General features: G+C 35.5%; 1 protein-coding gene across 3 annotated transcripts in view; it reads right to left on the reverse strand.

The window, feature by feature from the left end:
- The window catches only part of LOC109094578 (lamin-A-like), a 23,920-nt gene continuing 8,455 nt past the window's right edge, over positions 1-15,465 (reverse strand). For all 3 annotated transcript variants that reach the window (XM_019108287.2, XM_042741185.1, XM_042741184.1), the window contains 11 exons: positions 6,821-6,977; positions 5,976-6,101; positions 5,670-5,837; positions 5,328-5,453; positions 4,767-4,987; positions 3,766-4,051; positions 3,574-3,681; positions 3,373-3,492; positions 3,192-3,251; positions 2,706-2,921; positions 1-1,988 (listed from right to left, as the gene is read on the reverse strand). In XM_019108287.2, coding sequence (XP_018963832.1) covers positions 1,953-1,988; positions 2,706-2,921; positions 3,192-3,251; positions 3,373-3,492; positions 3,574-3,681; positions 3,766-4,051; positions 4,767-4,987; positions 5,328-5,453; positions 5,670-5,837; positions 5,976-6,101; positions 6,821-6,977 — 1,624 coding nt within the window. In that variant the 3' untranslated portion in view covers positions 1-1,952. The remainder of the gene's footprint in view (positions 1,989-2,705; positions 2,922-3,191; positions 3,252-3,372; positions 3,493-3,573; positions 3,682-3,765; positions 4,052-4,766; positions 4,988-5,327; positions 5,454-5,669; positions 5,838-5,975; positions 6,102-6,820; positions 6,978-15,465) is intronic.

Genomic DNA, 15,465 nt, shown 5'->3' on the forward strand with positions numbered 1-15,465 from the left:
TGAAAAAGTCAGAAAGGCTTTATTTGTTACAACTGAGAAAAAAAAAACTCAAGGCAGAGTTTATAACAAGGTTTCACAACAATTCTCAAATTTCTCACAAAACAGTAAATGATAATTATAAAGACCAAGACCAAGACCAAAAAATAAAAAAATAAAATAAAAAAAATCCCTGCATTGCCCTGCAGTCTGTTTGATTCTTTTATACAAAGCCTTCATGAAATTAGCCATCTAACTAAAAACAACATTTCAAAATAAAGGGAAAAATTATTATTTTACCAGTCTATATCTGGTTATCAGTAGGTCTTTCTTTGCATAAGGTAACATTGCCAAAGATGCCAAAAAATAAACAACTGAAATCCATTATCAGTTTCAAAAACGAAAATACATGGGCTTATTACAATAATGTCAATGGCTATTTAAGTGGAAATACAAAACCACAATTCTTAAGTATATATAGAAAAAATAGATACACTATCCCAAAATTCTCCTTTAGAAACCCAAAGCTTTGCAAAGCCATAATGTCAGCAATATCCATTCCTCTGTCTGGAGAGCTGTGGGAGGCTCGGTTATGTTCTTAATTTCCTATGATTAAAGCCGTTCCAACTTTCTGAAACAATTTTTTTTGTTTTAAGTCTTGAATTTGATTTTCAAATTGCCCTAAACAGACTGGACATGTGTGCAGTGAAGGGAAAGACAGACTGCTCAGATTACTGGAGCCTTACAGCGGTCCAGGTGAGGAACTGGATCATCTACTGCAAGAGAGGAGTGACAAGAGCAAATCAACACTCAGTCCCATAGAGAAATACAAATGTTTTAGCATACATGTAAATTTGAGTTTTTCATAAAACTCAAACAGTTCAAGTGTCATCATAAAAAAAAAAAACTGTAAAAATTATAGAGCATTAAAGTTGGGAATGACGGTGGTCATTTTGCATATTTAATTATTCTGCCTCTAAGCTTTGAAACAAAAATACATCTCTTCAAACCGGCAGTAGTTTAGTACTTTAAACACAACATGATTCTCCGGTAACATAATACATCAGATATGTCTTTCTCTGCAAGTAAACTTCAAATGTTTTCCTTCTAAAACAATCAGTAAGCTTTTGTTTAACATGTTGACAACGTCTTGGCAAATGCAAATTGCTAAGGAGCTTTTCTTTGGATTAGTTTTATAGTTGCTTCAAGTCTTTCAGAAACATCCCATAACACTTATTACGCAAGACACAACATACTGCAGTCTAGTCAGAGCTTGTACACGCACTGCCAAAAGACACAAAGTGCCTATTCAACTGTGCAATTGTATCAAGGCACAAAGCAGTTTTACATCCAGAACATCTGTATTTCTATTCCAGAGTTTTATTGTAACAAAACTGCATAGAATTACTCACTTTCCTTTTCCTTTTGTAGCACATCATCTCGATCACATAACTGCAAGAGGTAGCATGAAAAAAAACCATACTGACAAAGTTTGGGACAATAACGAATGGTCTTACATTAACTGATGCTCACTGTTTGTCCTCGTATATAAGCTAGATAGCCAGTCTGTGCTAAAATCTGAGTTTAGTCATGGAGAAAGTGTATTAACTGTGCGTGTTGCGTTCCGACAGCATTCCTGTTGAGAGCTTATGGTGTGAGTGTGAAGTGCTCTGTTCGCCTCTCTCCCTGAGTACAGTACGATTATATTGAAGCTGCTGCCAGGCCACCATGCAAATATATCAGAGTAACACTGTACATAATAATCGCAAACTACAGCCTACAAGCTGCCAGCGTATGAAGCCTTATGCCATACAAAAGCCAAAAATATACCCCACAGATTATGAAATACAAAACAAAAATTGAAGTACAAAATATATCATGTTATAAGACACATAATCCAAAAAGAAACTGATTGTTGGATGAACTCCTCTTGGTTTATGTGAAAGGACAGATGGTCAGGGCCGTCTACAGCTTGCCTACATAATAGAGCAGTTGTCTAGTTTGGGTCCAGCCTAAGAGAGAGAATGAGAGAGAGAAATGAATGTAAAACTGCTGCAAACCTTTGTTTATTACAGTGCTTCTGTTTTACTGCTAATAAATTCCTCACAAAACATTAAATCATAATTTAATGTGCTAACAAAAAAATCTAAATAATATCAAAGTAGCAAAGAATGAATCAAATCGATTAAAAGTTTATCGCAACTTCATTTTTTCAGATTTTTTGGTAATCTTTTTAATCGTAAAATTTGATTTTTAAAATACATTAAAACGTTGCTACTAAGTTTTTCAGATTTAATTTATATTAATTTATTATTATATATATTTAATTAACTTAAAATAACACTGATTTGTTCATTGATTTAAAAAGTTTTAATGTTCTTTTTTTAGTAACAAAAATCAGATTCATTAAAATTGTTTTTATTTTTTTAATTAAGACAAAATAAGGTTACATGGATATATGATTTTTTTATTAATAATTCACTCTTAAAGGTATGTTCTAAATATTTGTTAAAAAAATTAAAATAAAATTATAATATACAATAAATACATACACACACACACACATATATATATATATATATATATATATGACTACATGCAATTAAAAAAAACTTTTTTATTTACATTTTTAGTATGTCATCTAACACAAAATATTTGAAAGTTCAAAATAAAGTGATAGAAATTGTTTAAATACTGGTGCAACTCTACTGTAAATAAAGAATACAAACCTGTCTGCATTTGTCATTGCTCACAATAAAGTGTGAGGGAGAGACAAATGCTTCAGGCAGCCCCCCTCCGCTGCAAAACGAGCGAGATGCACTGGACACTCCAGAGCTGGCCGTCACACAGCTGCTGTTTTTATCTGACGGCTGCCCGCACGAGCCACACACCACTGTACGGCTGCGGAGGTTATACTCACTATCCCCGCATGTGCTATGGGCGGCCTGCAGGGGGAGACAGTAAACCGAGAACAACTGAGACTGAGAACGGTAATGGATCTTATTAAAGAGATGAATTCTGCCTGCTCTCAGTTCATTATAGTGCTCTGATTCACTATAAGAAGGCTACACCCAAACAAACCCAACAAACAGCCATTAACATTAACATGTGGTTATGTAACACATTATACACTTTATTCTGTACAGAAAATGTGTTTGCATGCACATTAAAAGATTACTACATTAACTTTTTGAGACATGCTAGTGCTTGCATACCATATCATCATCATCCTCATCCTGGTATAGAGTGCGTGTGACCTTCCTCATGGCCATTTCCTGGAGAAACACAAATAAATAAAAAAAAAAGGGAAGTGAATGAGTCACTTGGTTACCATAAAAATCAAATAAAACCTTCAAAAAAAAAAAAGCTGACTGGTTTGATTTAACATTATCCCACCTCCCCACTGGAGCTGATGAGGGTGGTCTGGAACAGATCTCCACTGCCCCAAGAGTTCTGGGTCTTCCACACCAGGTCAGAAGGAGGGTTGTGCATTCCTCCAGCTCCAGAGGCCCAAATCTGACAGCAGAGAGACATTGAAATAAGTCAGGAATTCAAAAGCAACTAAAGGCGACTATAATGTGGTAAATCGATACGTACTGTGACAGTCTGCCCTGCCTTCAGAGTAAATTTTGGTGGGAACTTGTAGACGATGGGAGTGCTGGAACCAATCTGCCTCTTCACCTGCCAGTGACCCATAGTTTGATCCTGGAGGAAGAAGATTCATTTAATAAAAACTAAATAATAATTAATTTCTTTTTATTGGTCGGCAAAGCTCCTTTTCCTTCTCACCTGGTCAGACTTGTTACTGAGCCGTACATATTTGCCTTCCATGTCCACTTCGTCCACGGTCACGCGACCACTGGCAGAGGCCTGCTGGGCGACTCGTGTGCGTGTAACAGTTCCACCGACCACGCTGGAGGCATCGCTGTCGTTATCATTCAAGCGACGTTTTTTAGCACTGCCTGAAGAGGTACGACCGGTGCTGCTCTGGACCACACGTGTATGAGTTCCCGACCCCGAGGAGCGGGTTACAGTCACCCCACGGACAGGAGGAGGACTCGGGGAGAGACGCAGCCTAAACAGGGATAGCGGGACAAAGGATGTGAGAACAGTTTTTGAGTAAATGCATGAGGCTGATATTCACCACAAGTCCTATTGTAAATAGTATAATCATCTTCATTTGAGGGCTTTACTTAGCAAATATTGATATATGCAATTAATTAATCAGAGCATCATTAATGCTTTTGCTCTTAGATTTAAAATGATTCAAATTTAAAATTGTTTTATTAATACACTTTTTTTTGGCTTTTATTTAGACATTTTATAAAAGAATTAATCAGAATCATTAATGCTGTATTAAAAATACTAAAACTAAAAACAGTCTTTTGTGTATGTTTTATTGATGTTAATTTATCTCAAATTTGTTTCGATTTTTTCTAAATGTAATAAAAACATTAACAAAAAATTATGACATTAATTAATCATTTTTAAATTAATATTTCTTATCTAACTTTAATATTAAAAGCATCTGGAAAAAAATCCAACAAGCAAAAATGTAATCTATTTTTAATAAAAATTAAATAAATATTTTATTAAATAAATTATAAAATAAATATTAAAAATGTAATTTAAACAACTTTTCAAAACTTATTCAGCAAATACTGTTGCTGGTAATTTTAAAAAAATATCATGCAATTAATGTGATTACAATTTTTAAAGCAATTGACAGCTCTATTATTTACTAGTAGCAACATTTGCATTTGTGCAACAAGCAATATCCCACTGCTCACCTCTCTTCCTCGCCCTCCAGAAGCTTCCGGTAGGCACTGATCTCCATGTCGAGTGCGAGCTTAATGTCCAGCAGCTCCTGATACTCGTCCAACTGTTGCTGCATGCGATGCCTCATTTCGGCCATCTCTTTCTCCTTGTCATCCATACGACGGCGCATCATGTCCCTCTCTCTGGATAGAGCCTCCTCCAGTTCACGGATCTTCGCCTCACGAGCAGACAACTAATGAAGAGAGCCCAATCGTGCAATTTAAATAATGTAAAGAAATGCAATGGGCCTGATTTTCAAACTAAAATTCAAATTGTGTTAAAATAATTTAAAATAATAAGTTTGTAGGAATATTCCAGTACACTAGAAAACAATAGAACTAATGGATGAATTTCTTGTTATGTTTTACCAACATAATTTCTGAGGGTGGAGTTAAAAAAAGTCATTTGCGGGTAGTTCTATTGCAAGTTATTCTATTGTAGGAGCATTGTTGTACACATGTACAGGTACGAGGAATTTCAACACGTTGCCGCCTTGCCAGCACTGAAATAATTACTTGTATGTATGTGTGTACCTGTTTCTGTAGCTGAGTGAGCTGAGAGGACACACCCTCCAGCCTCAAACGTGTCTGCTGCAGTTCCTCATGGGCGGTTCCCACCAAATGGCTGTTCCTGTCAGCCGACTGACGAGCATTCTCCAGCTACACACAGATAACACAGGATGACATTTAACTGACAGATATGCTGCATGTCTTTATATATGAATTTTTTTAACAAATACGACTGGCAACAGATCAGTCAGCAAATATGTATATACAGGGCGGGCCCGGTTTAACAAGCCGCCCCTGGGGAGATACAGAGATGTGGATCCTCAAAGACACCACATTTGACAGTTTGCTCTTTGATTGTTGTATAACCTTGGAGTTGTAGGTCTTTTCAATTTCATCCTTGTAGATGCGAAGCTGCTCTTCGTGTTGGTTGCGAAGTTCAGTCAAAGCCTCGGACAGTTTACTATCATAATCCTGGCGGCCGCTGTCGATTTCCACCACACGTGACTCATGCCTGCGCTTAGATTCACGGAGCTCCTGGAAAAAAGACAACAGGTTAGAGTAACAGAGAAAGTCCTGCCTGTCTTTGTTTCAGTCTTCATGTTGAGCTTTTTTTTTTTTTTTTTACTATATATGCATAGGAGAGCTCAGCATAAATAGATGTGTTTGTGAGACCTCATTGTAGATGTTTTTCTGGAATTCCAGCTCCTCTTTCAGGGTCTGGATCCGGTTCTCAGCATCCACACGTCGTAGCATTTCATCCTGTAGCTGCTTCTTAGCATCATTCAGACTGCCCTCCAGCTGCAACACACATATTCAATTAAATAAATTCGATATAAATTCAAAGTTAAAAGCTACATACTATGCAAAATACTTATGTTTTTTTTTCTTAAAAATATATCCAAACATTTAATCTTTTAGACTCCAAGCCCCCTCTTTGTAGACAATAATAGAAAAGCCCCCTATCTAAACTTCTGATATTTATATTGCAATAATAAAAAAAAAACACAAGTTTATAATTAATAAATAAAAACATTAATACGAGTTTAACGCTTTTTCATATTTATTTTTTTTTTTTATTATTATTTTTATATTAATATAATATTAATGTAATTACATTTTAGCAGCTAGTGGGGTTCCCTAGTCAAGAACCACTGATCTAAACCAGATAAATGTACTCAAGAAAAAAAAGTATTCATTTAATTTTGCCATTTTTTTTTCCTAAGAAAGCTTAACTAATATATAAATATGAAAAGAATAATAATTCATGCCTGTATAAATATCCTATGTGAATATGATTTAGCTCTATCATATTCCCAATATATTATTGGCAAAAATAGTGCTAAATCATATTCCCTGGCTTAAGCAAGCAATTAGTCACTTCAGAGCAACCTAAAGTACCCTGCACATGTACGTGATAATGGCACAAACTACAACCTTTTGGTAACTAACACCGATTTTTAACCAAAGCACCAGACCACCCAAACACTTAGACATGCAGCTTTTTATAGAGTCATCACCTTGGCCAGCTGGGCTTTCAGATCTCTGACTTCGACCTCCAGTGATCTCTTCTCCCCCAGTGCTGTGGAGAGAGACGCGTCCTTCGAGTTCAGCAGAGCTTCCAGATCCTTCAGTCTGGCCAGAGCTGATTCCAGATCTGCCTCTTTCTTACTATTCCTACAGTTATAAAAATACAAAAAAGACATTAGAGCGTTTACTTCCTCTTTGCACACAGAGGAATACAATTATCTCAATTAGATTCTGAACAGTCAGATTATTATATTCATTCATGCATGTTATGGTTTGAGTAGAAAGTCCCCTGTATCAAAAAATTGTGAGCAACTATACTAGCGTGGCACCATGGCTGGAGTAAAGCACCCCAGGAGCGGATCAGATCTTTTCGGCTGTCAGAACTGATCTAAGACTGTAAAATATGCATCTGATTTGGATCCATAAGCTTGACTGAACATGTTTGCAAAGTAGGAAAGCTGGAATAATCAGTTCAGAGCAAATGAACACCAGACTGCCCACAATTTTGCCTGGGATTTCATACCAAAACCAAGGACCTTTTAAAATCTGTAAACTATAACCCTCTCTCTGAAACAGAGCCTCCAACAGTGAATTTAAACCATATGTGTGTGACTGCAGTGCTGTTCATTTTGAAATTGCAGAAAGGAACCATACATACCCTAATAAAAACACAGAACGGTAAACACTTCAATAAATAAAAGATGACTGGTGGTTTTCTTATGGCATCAAACGAATTAAGGCAAAGTGAGGTTCAGGTTTGCAGTTTTAAAACATAGGAGGATAATAACAGTCTGAAATGAGAGTACAATTTATCAACACTCGTATCGGTTCTCTCTCAAATCAAGTGTTTAGGTTTAGAGTTCTTCTCTCTGCATTCCAAGATCAGATTTCACAAGGCCTGTAAAATAGCTGCTCCAAAATTAGTCATGTGACTGATGGCCAAACATGGCTTGAAACAATTAAAACTCTGCCACACTTCAGTCCCTAAGGCACCTTTCCCACACACAAAACTCCTTCCAAACCGAAGTACACTCAGACTACAAACTAAAAACTCAACCAACTGACTAAACCTACTAACTTCTAGAGTTTATTTTCTCTGTTCAGTGGAGCATTCCATCAGGACTCCTTCCTGAGAAAAGTACCTCAAACCAACTTCCCATTCAAAACAACAGAGGTTCTGTTAGGTCAACATTCTTCACTTTACAGCCACATTCCTTCACTAAAAAGCTTCAAGAGGCTGAGGACATAAAAAAAAAATGTTAGATGCATGAAAGTTATCCTCCCTGACTTAGATAAAGGCTTCTAGAGAAGTAATATGCATTATTACTCACTCAATAACTATTCATAAATGAACAAGGTCATTAGACTTCTTATCGTTTTTGACTTCAAGGTTTTGAAGGTTTGACAGTTTTTGAATTTCAGGTTACTGAAATTCAAAAATATTAAAATATATATATATTTTTTTTGCAGGGAAAATATGACAGAGCTTTTGCAGAGAGGCCTTTGAGGTGACATTCATCACTATTTCTGAGGAACAGTGCAACTAGAAATCTATGTATTTTAGCTGTTCAGGCTACAGAAATAAAACCAAGCATTGACCCTTAGCGAAATATAGTGTTTATGTGGAAAAACTAGCCTAAATCTGCTCATTAAAACTTTTAATGGACACAGACAGTAGGTGGGTTACAATAAAGGTGTGTAAATAGCAGGTGGGCATATCTGTGCTAAGCCAATGGTAAACACACACCCAGAAACATAACCTCTTCTGGTTAGGACATTTGGTAATTAAAAACCAGCTTGTTCCTGTCAGCTCACGAAATTGACTTTTTTGTTCTATAATTATTTTTGCTTTAAAAACGACACTCGCAGTGGAGCAAGCCACATTTGGAAGAAACAATAAAAGTTTAAGAGCCTCGTGTGGTCTAACGTTTGTTATTTGTTCTATTATTTTTTTTAGATTTGGCATTCATTTTTTTCTGCTACTGTATTTGTTTTGCTGTTTTAGTTCCCAACATCTCCGGGATCTACCCACAGGAAGTCAAACCTACCAGACAATAGAAGAACACGTGTTATCGTCACCTCTGTTCCAGGTCACAATGTCCTTGTTGACTGCAAATGGTCAACTTTGAATGAATCCAGATTAAAGTGATGGAAACTAACTGGATTATAAAGTGTGTTATAGTAAAAAGCATTTGAAAAACTTGAGTTTTTATTAAATTGAGAAAAAAAAAAAACTATAAAAGCATCAGTTCCCGTAAGTTTTCATTAAAAGTGTGTACTTTGTGTGCAGAGTTGTATGTGTGTGAGAGAAGGAAAAGGGAAAAGGGTTTGGCTTGGCATCTTTGATCCAGTGGAAACATTTCAGGCACAAAAAGAGCCAGTTGAGGGAGAGAAAGAAAGAGATAGAGGAGGAGAGGAATGTACCAGGTCGGCCTCCAGCCCCTCTATGAATCACAGCTATCTTTGTCCTCTTTTGTGACGAAAAAGAAACCCACAAACTAAAACCCTCTGAATGTTTTGCCGTGTTACCATGCCAAAGTGCCATGGAAACTTTTCACATGTGGCCATCTCTGAGAAAAGGTTGACCACGAACAGGGTTTCCCCAACATAAAAAAAAAAACCCAGTGGAGCCAAACCATCCATTTTAAAGGCTGAAGTCAAAAGCAGATACATATTTTCCATTGAATAAGTGTAAATAAAACTGATAGACATATATTAATAGTCATAAACCTCATAAAAAGCTGTGGACTATCACACATACACCCTCAGGCAGGGAAAAAATAGTCTTGTGTATGAGTGCATCCTCTGAATTTTGGTCTATCGAACACTATATTTACTGCTAAAACTGCAAGCTTTACAAAAAGCACCATATGACAGCCGTCACCTGCAACAGCTGGAGGTTTTGAGAGGAAAAATGACTGCAGGCATTCACCAAAGCACTTGTAAAGCCATAAAAAGAATATAGTAAAACCGCACAGTCTGACACAACGCTTCATCAATATGATGAAGGACTAGAGCCTGTCAAATCAAATCTCTTTTAGCTAATTACTACAATCTGTATTTGCTAAGTTTCAATATATTTGCACAGAATACCAAATGTTAGATATGGAAATCCATAGTATCTTCAGTCGAGTGTTTTATGACCATTTTATTGTTTTATAACTGGGCAAAGTTCATGCTTGTATGTCTGTGTAAGCATCAAGGAAACCGTTGGGGAATCGGTTTAATGTTTCAATATTCACATTTTTCCTCAATATCCTGCCATATTCTAACCTGACAACAATAATTTATTTTCATTCTATTTCAGCATGTTGAAATATAGTCTATAAGTCTTCCAGGGCATCGATAAATTTTACTGGGTTGAAACATATTGGTGCAATTCAACTCTTTATCACTAAAAGCTCAAGAGCTACCTCCTCACCCTCCATTCAGCTCCACAATACACGATGCACTGCTTTTGACGTAAATGTGACTTCTACTTTCCACTTCTACTATACGGGTGGAGTGGCTGGCCACGTGACTTGATCTTAAAACAGAAACGTCTCATACAGGGGTTCCCCATTTTCCCACTGTACTATGAATAAACGTTTCCTTTTTTATTCTCGAGGTGATTCTGACTCACTTTCGCTGGCTGCAGGCCCACCATGAGGCCTCCATGGAGACCGAGTCAAACATACAGAAGGAAAAACGTATAGGCAGAAGAAAAAAAGATGGTGACTGAGTTGTATAATATGCTCTATTATAAACAATGACTCAAAATAGACCAATGCAAAATGTGAACTGGCCAACTATAATGGCTTGAAATATGAAAATAACACTGAAACATTAAAGACATAAATCTTTACAGAGTCTTAAACCAGCAAGGAAAAAACTGAATAAGCATAAACTACTAAAGATTCATGTATTTGTTTTTATTTAGTTTTTATTTTAACTGAGGAATATGTCTAAATTATTTCCTGCAGTTAAGCTTTCCTCGAACACTACCTGATATTTGATATATACAGGTAGCTGATCTGTTAAAGGACTTTATGTCGCCAATTTTAAATTCAAATCATATCTAAATCATCAAAGCATGAGCAGGTTGGTGCAGATACCCAGTGGTTTGTCTCAACGGACGATTATGACGTGCCTGGCTTATATTTGCTTATCTAATACATCTTAAGCAATCTACATTTATTCTTCTTTTATTAACATTACAATAAATGTTAAACATACTGTAGATACATTAACGTCCATATTTTCAGCTCTTTTTTTTAAGTTTTAGCCCACCTCTGAAACTGTAATTTTCCAATTATTTTGTCTTTTTTTAATTTTGCTGTCTATAAAAAGATTGAAATCTTCAGATTTTGTGACAGGCAAAACTGCATAAGACATTATTTCTTGGATGTGTTCATGCTTATTTTTTCCTACCACACTGGCAAGTAGTTTTGCTTGCTTTAAGAATAAACCTCAATATTGTAACATACATTTTATATATACAATTATATTTTCCATATTTTAGGCTTAAGTCTTTTAAAATAGGTTAATAATATAATATAAAATAGGTTTATGCTTATAAGCATTTAAATGCACTTAAGCATTTATCTTGAAATGAAAAGAAAAAGATATAAAAAGAAAACTAAAACTAAATATTTTCTGAAAACAAAAAAATAAACAAAGACACATAAAAGCAAGAAAATTACAGCTTATATTGATTTTTTTTTAAGACATGGTAAAGGTAGCCTGAGGAAAATTATTAATAAAAAAAAGTTATGATTCTACTAAATCCTAATGGAGGTTTTGAAGGGTGTGGTCCTATAATCATACCAGATCCTGTAACCGCGGCTGAATTTGAACACCCAATACAAAGACAACATTATTCCTCCTCCCTGATTCATTAGCACATGACAGATGCTAAAACTATTTCCCTCGGAGTGAAATAGCATTACATGATTTATCTGATCCTTCTGTCTAGTCTGGCACAAATGAGTACAGTCTTTAATGTCAATTCAAATGAAAAAGTATTTCTGAGAGAGAACAGTGATGGAGAGCTGAGATGTAGCCTCCACTCTCCATCTCTGCATGCATGAATGTGTGTGTAGGGTCACATATGATTATAAACGCCTACTTAAAATCGACCTACATTTATCAATATGCATAAATATGTGTTTTGTTTCATACTCTGCAACAGGGAGGATAGACCGAGGCTCTGCCAGCGTGGCAGCTCTGTGTTTAGGCGCCGATGATGACTCACTCTCTCCCTTACACCCGTGGCCCATACACGCCATCAGAAAAGTTACAATTACAGTTACCCTCTTTCGTCCTTGTCTTTATACAAGCCCAGTCTAACATAATCTGCATGTTAGAGGGTCTCCAGTCTTACAATATAAACGGTTTTCAACTGATTTTTCCACGGAACAAACATAACGAGATTCCACTGTCATCTCCGGTTCTCCAAATATAACATTCGCCTGTTTGCAGCTGCCTTCAGTTAAGAATGGGATGGAGATGGTGTGTGTGTGTGTTTGTATGTGTGTGTGCACATGTGTGTCATGCAGTACTACTCTGCTAGTGTTCCCCATTACAAGTGGTTTGGCAAAAAACAAACATCAGTTCAGCCTATGAGTCACATGGCACTGCCACGTGACAATTCCTTCTCTTTCAGTAACATCGATTTATTGAACAGTTTTATGCAGAAAATACAGCTGGTAATTTACTGTATAAAAAAATGTGTTTCAATGCAAAGTGCATGTTAAATGTATTCACATGAGTAGGAAAGTAGTGTTTCGACTAAACAAAAATAAAATAGCTTTTATTAAGCTAATGTGACTGAAGTCATCTCACGTTAGTGTACATCATTTTTTTATTAAATAAACAGCTAATTTCTTTAAGTACAAAAGTTTGGCATCTTGAGTTTATCTTTAACATTCCTGATTCATATTCATACTGTTCAAATGAATCAAAAACACATTCAAGGCTTTGTTTATACGTAAATGAACTTAAACTAAATTTGTCTTTCAGTAACAGTTTGGCGCCTAACCGAACTTCACTCTTTTGTTTTACGTGGAAGCACCTCTGCACACAAGTTCACTCTGAATTCTCAACAAATCACTTGCAAATGAAAAACATGTTTGATATAGTTTAGAGTCTGGGGATGGTGATTATATAAGAGAGCGAATGAGTCAGTCCATCCAAAGCTTTTCCAGATCCAACCACAACCAAATGAAGCACCACTGCATTTGGGATGAAGTGTAGGGGAGTGTGTGTGGTGTGTCCACATCTTACATTTGACATTTTAAGAACAAAAGGATTGTAATATGGAGCTGAAAAAGCCAAAAGAAGTGGGTGTGAGTCTAACCAAATATGTATGCGTGTCTAGGCGAGCACACTAGAGACATCTTATATGCCCACTATTTTAAAATGATTTATAATTTAATTTGAAATTAAACTCACAGGAAAAGCAAAGTCCGCTCAAATAACGCACCGACAGGATATTTCTTTGTAGTATATCTGTTCCTGTCTGCAATAGCACTACTGTGCTGAAACATGGCAATGCTGGTAAAATGACGCTCTGCTTACATGCTCTGATAATAATAGCTTTGAAGGATTATACATTATTTGGATAATTAGTTTAAAATTAAGATTCTGTTGCATGGAACTGAATATAAATATAATACATTGATATTTAATATTAAGGTAACACTTTAACAATAAGGATCCATTAGTTAGTGTTAGTTAACATAGCCTATTAACAATACATTTATTACAGTGTTTATTCATCTTTCCTAATGATAGTTAATGAGAATTCAGTTGTTAGTTCATTAGTGCATTAACTGTTAACAATTTTAATAATGCATTAGCAAATGTTGAAATTAACATGAACTCAGACAAATAAATGCTGAAGAAGTATTGTTTATTCATTCATGTCAACTAAATTAGTTAACTATTGTTAACTAATGAACATTATTGTAATGTGTAAATATTAATATAAATTCTGTCCAATTTTATATTTACTTTCAGTAAAAAGTATGTTGTTGTTTTTTTTAATTCAGTATCATTAAAATTGAGTTAAATTAAAAAGTCTTGCAAAATTACTTTGTGGTATTTAATAAAATAATAAATAATCATTACAAAGCATTTTCGGTTTTGGTTTCAGTTTCCGGCCAAGGGCATCCAGAATTTTCGGTTTCAGTTTCGGGCCAAGTGCATCCAGAATTTTCAGTTTCAGTTTCCGGCCCAGAATGTTCTTTTCGGTGCATCCCTATTTATGACTCAAAGCTCTTCAAACACACACACACTCCAGTGTAGCACGGAGCAGCTCTTTGGGTGGTTAAAGATCTTTTTACATGATTATCACAGCTATGTGATATTCTACTCTGGTCAATATAGAAGCTTCAGCATCCCTCCAAAAATTAGGATGTTTTCTTTTCGGATGAGAGGTTTAAATAAGTAGTAACAAAACTGGACACACATACTACTCAGTACCCGAGAAAGCAAAGGCTGAAACAAATAAAATGCATCTTGAATCACTCATCACAGTGTGTTATTTATTATTGTCACAACATCAAACAAAATATTTTTTTTTTTTTTCCCCAGAATGTCCATGTAAAATAATCTAGTACAAAGATCCTATTCTGGACTGAGAATTATTTCTCATAAATGAATGTAATTATTAACAAACATAAACAGCGGGAGTTCTGAAAAAAATTAGTTCTGCTAGTTGTCATGGAATAATCAATGAAGTTGTGTACAATGCAAGCACACGCTTCAAATGACATTTAACACATTTGGCAAACACTTTTATCTAAAGCAACTTGTGTATTTGCCAGTATGAGTGTTTCCTGGAAATCAAACCCATAACCATGTTCTATCAGCTTTTTATTATGTGCTGTGCCACTTTATTTTAATCTTTATTTAATCTGTCCAAAGAAACATTTAAAACCAATGAACGTCTTTTTAAAAAATCAGCAAAATAAAAATTATTTATACATTACAAATACCTTTTAAAGGAAAATACCTGCAATTTTTACTTTTTAGAGATAGTCTATTAAATTTATTATGTTTTGATTTATAAATAATGTTGCAAAAATTAGTGAGAAATACAGTATTCCTGCACATTGCATAGCAAGTAAATAACTGTCTGACTCTGGACCATAACTTGGAAAGAAATGTAGGGACTGGATCTCTTAACTGAATATCCCTAATCTAAAACATTTGTGTACCCCTGCTAGCAGCATCATATTCTAGCAACAACAACAAAAAAAAAAATATTTGTGCCAGTATATCATTCACAAACACCACATGTTTGAGAGCTTTTTATGTGCCAGAAAAAAAGTGACTTACAATAGTACAGTACGTTCTTTTAAAAGAAGAAACAAAATGATGGTAAAGCATCCTCACTGAATTCCCCTATTTACTGTAACATTAGACAGTTGGGACAGTTGATCTTTAGTGAGGTCATCAGGACAGCAGGGAAAACAGAAATGCCCTGCGGCAGTCATCACATCACAAAAAAGAAAAGAAACAGAGAGGGAAAGAGAGAGAACGAGCCGACTCCACTCATAATGAAAGAGATCTACACAGGAAAAGGAGAGACGGCTCTCTATTCAGATGCATATGTTGTGCTGAACAACACTGAACTATTTGTTCTGTCCTA

This window comes from Cyprinus carpio, chromosome B16 (assembly GCF_018340385.1).
Source record: "Cyprinus carpio isolate SPL01 chromosome B16, ASM1834038v1, whole genome shotgun sequence".
Lineage (NCBI taxonomy): Eukaryota > Metazoa > Chordata > Actinopteri > Cypriniformes > Cyprinidae > Cyprinus > Cyprinus carpio.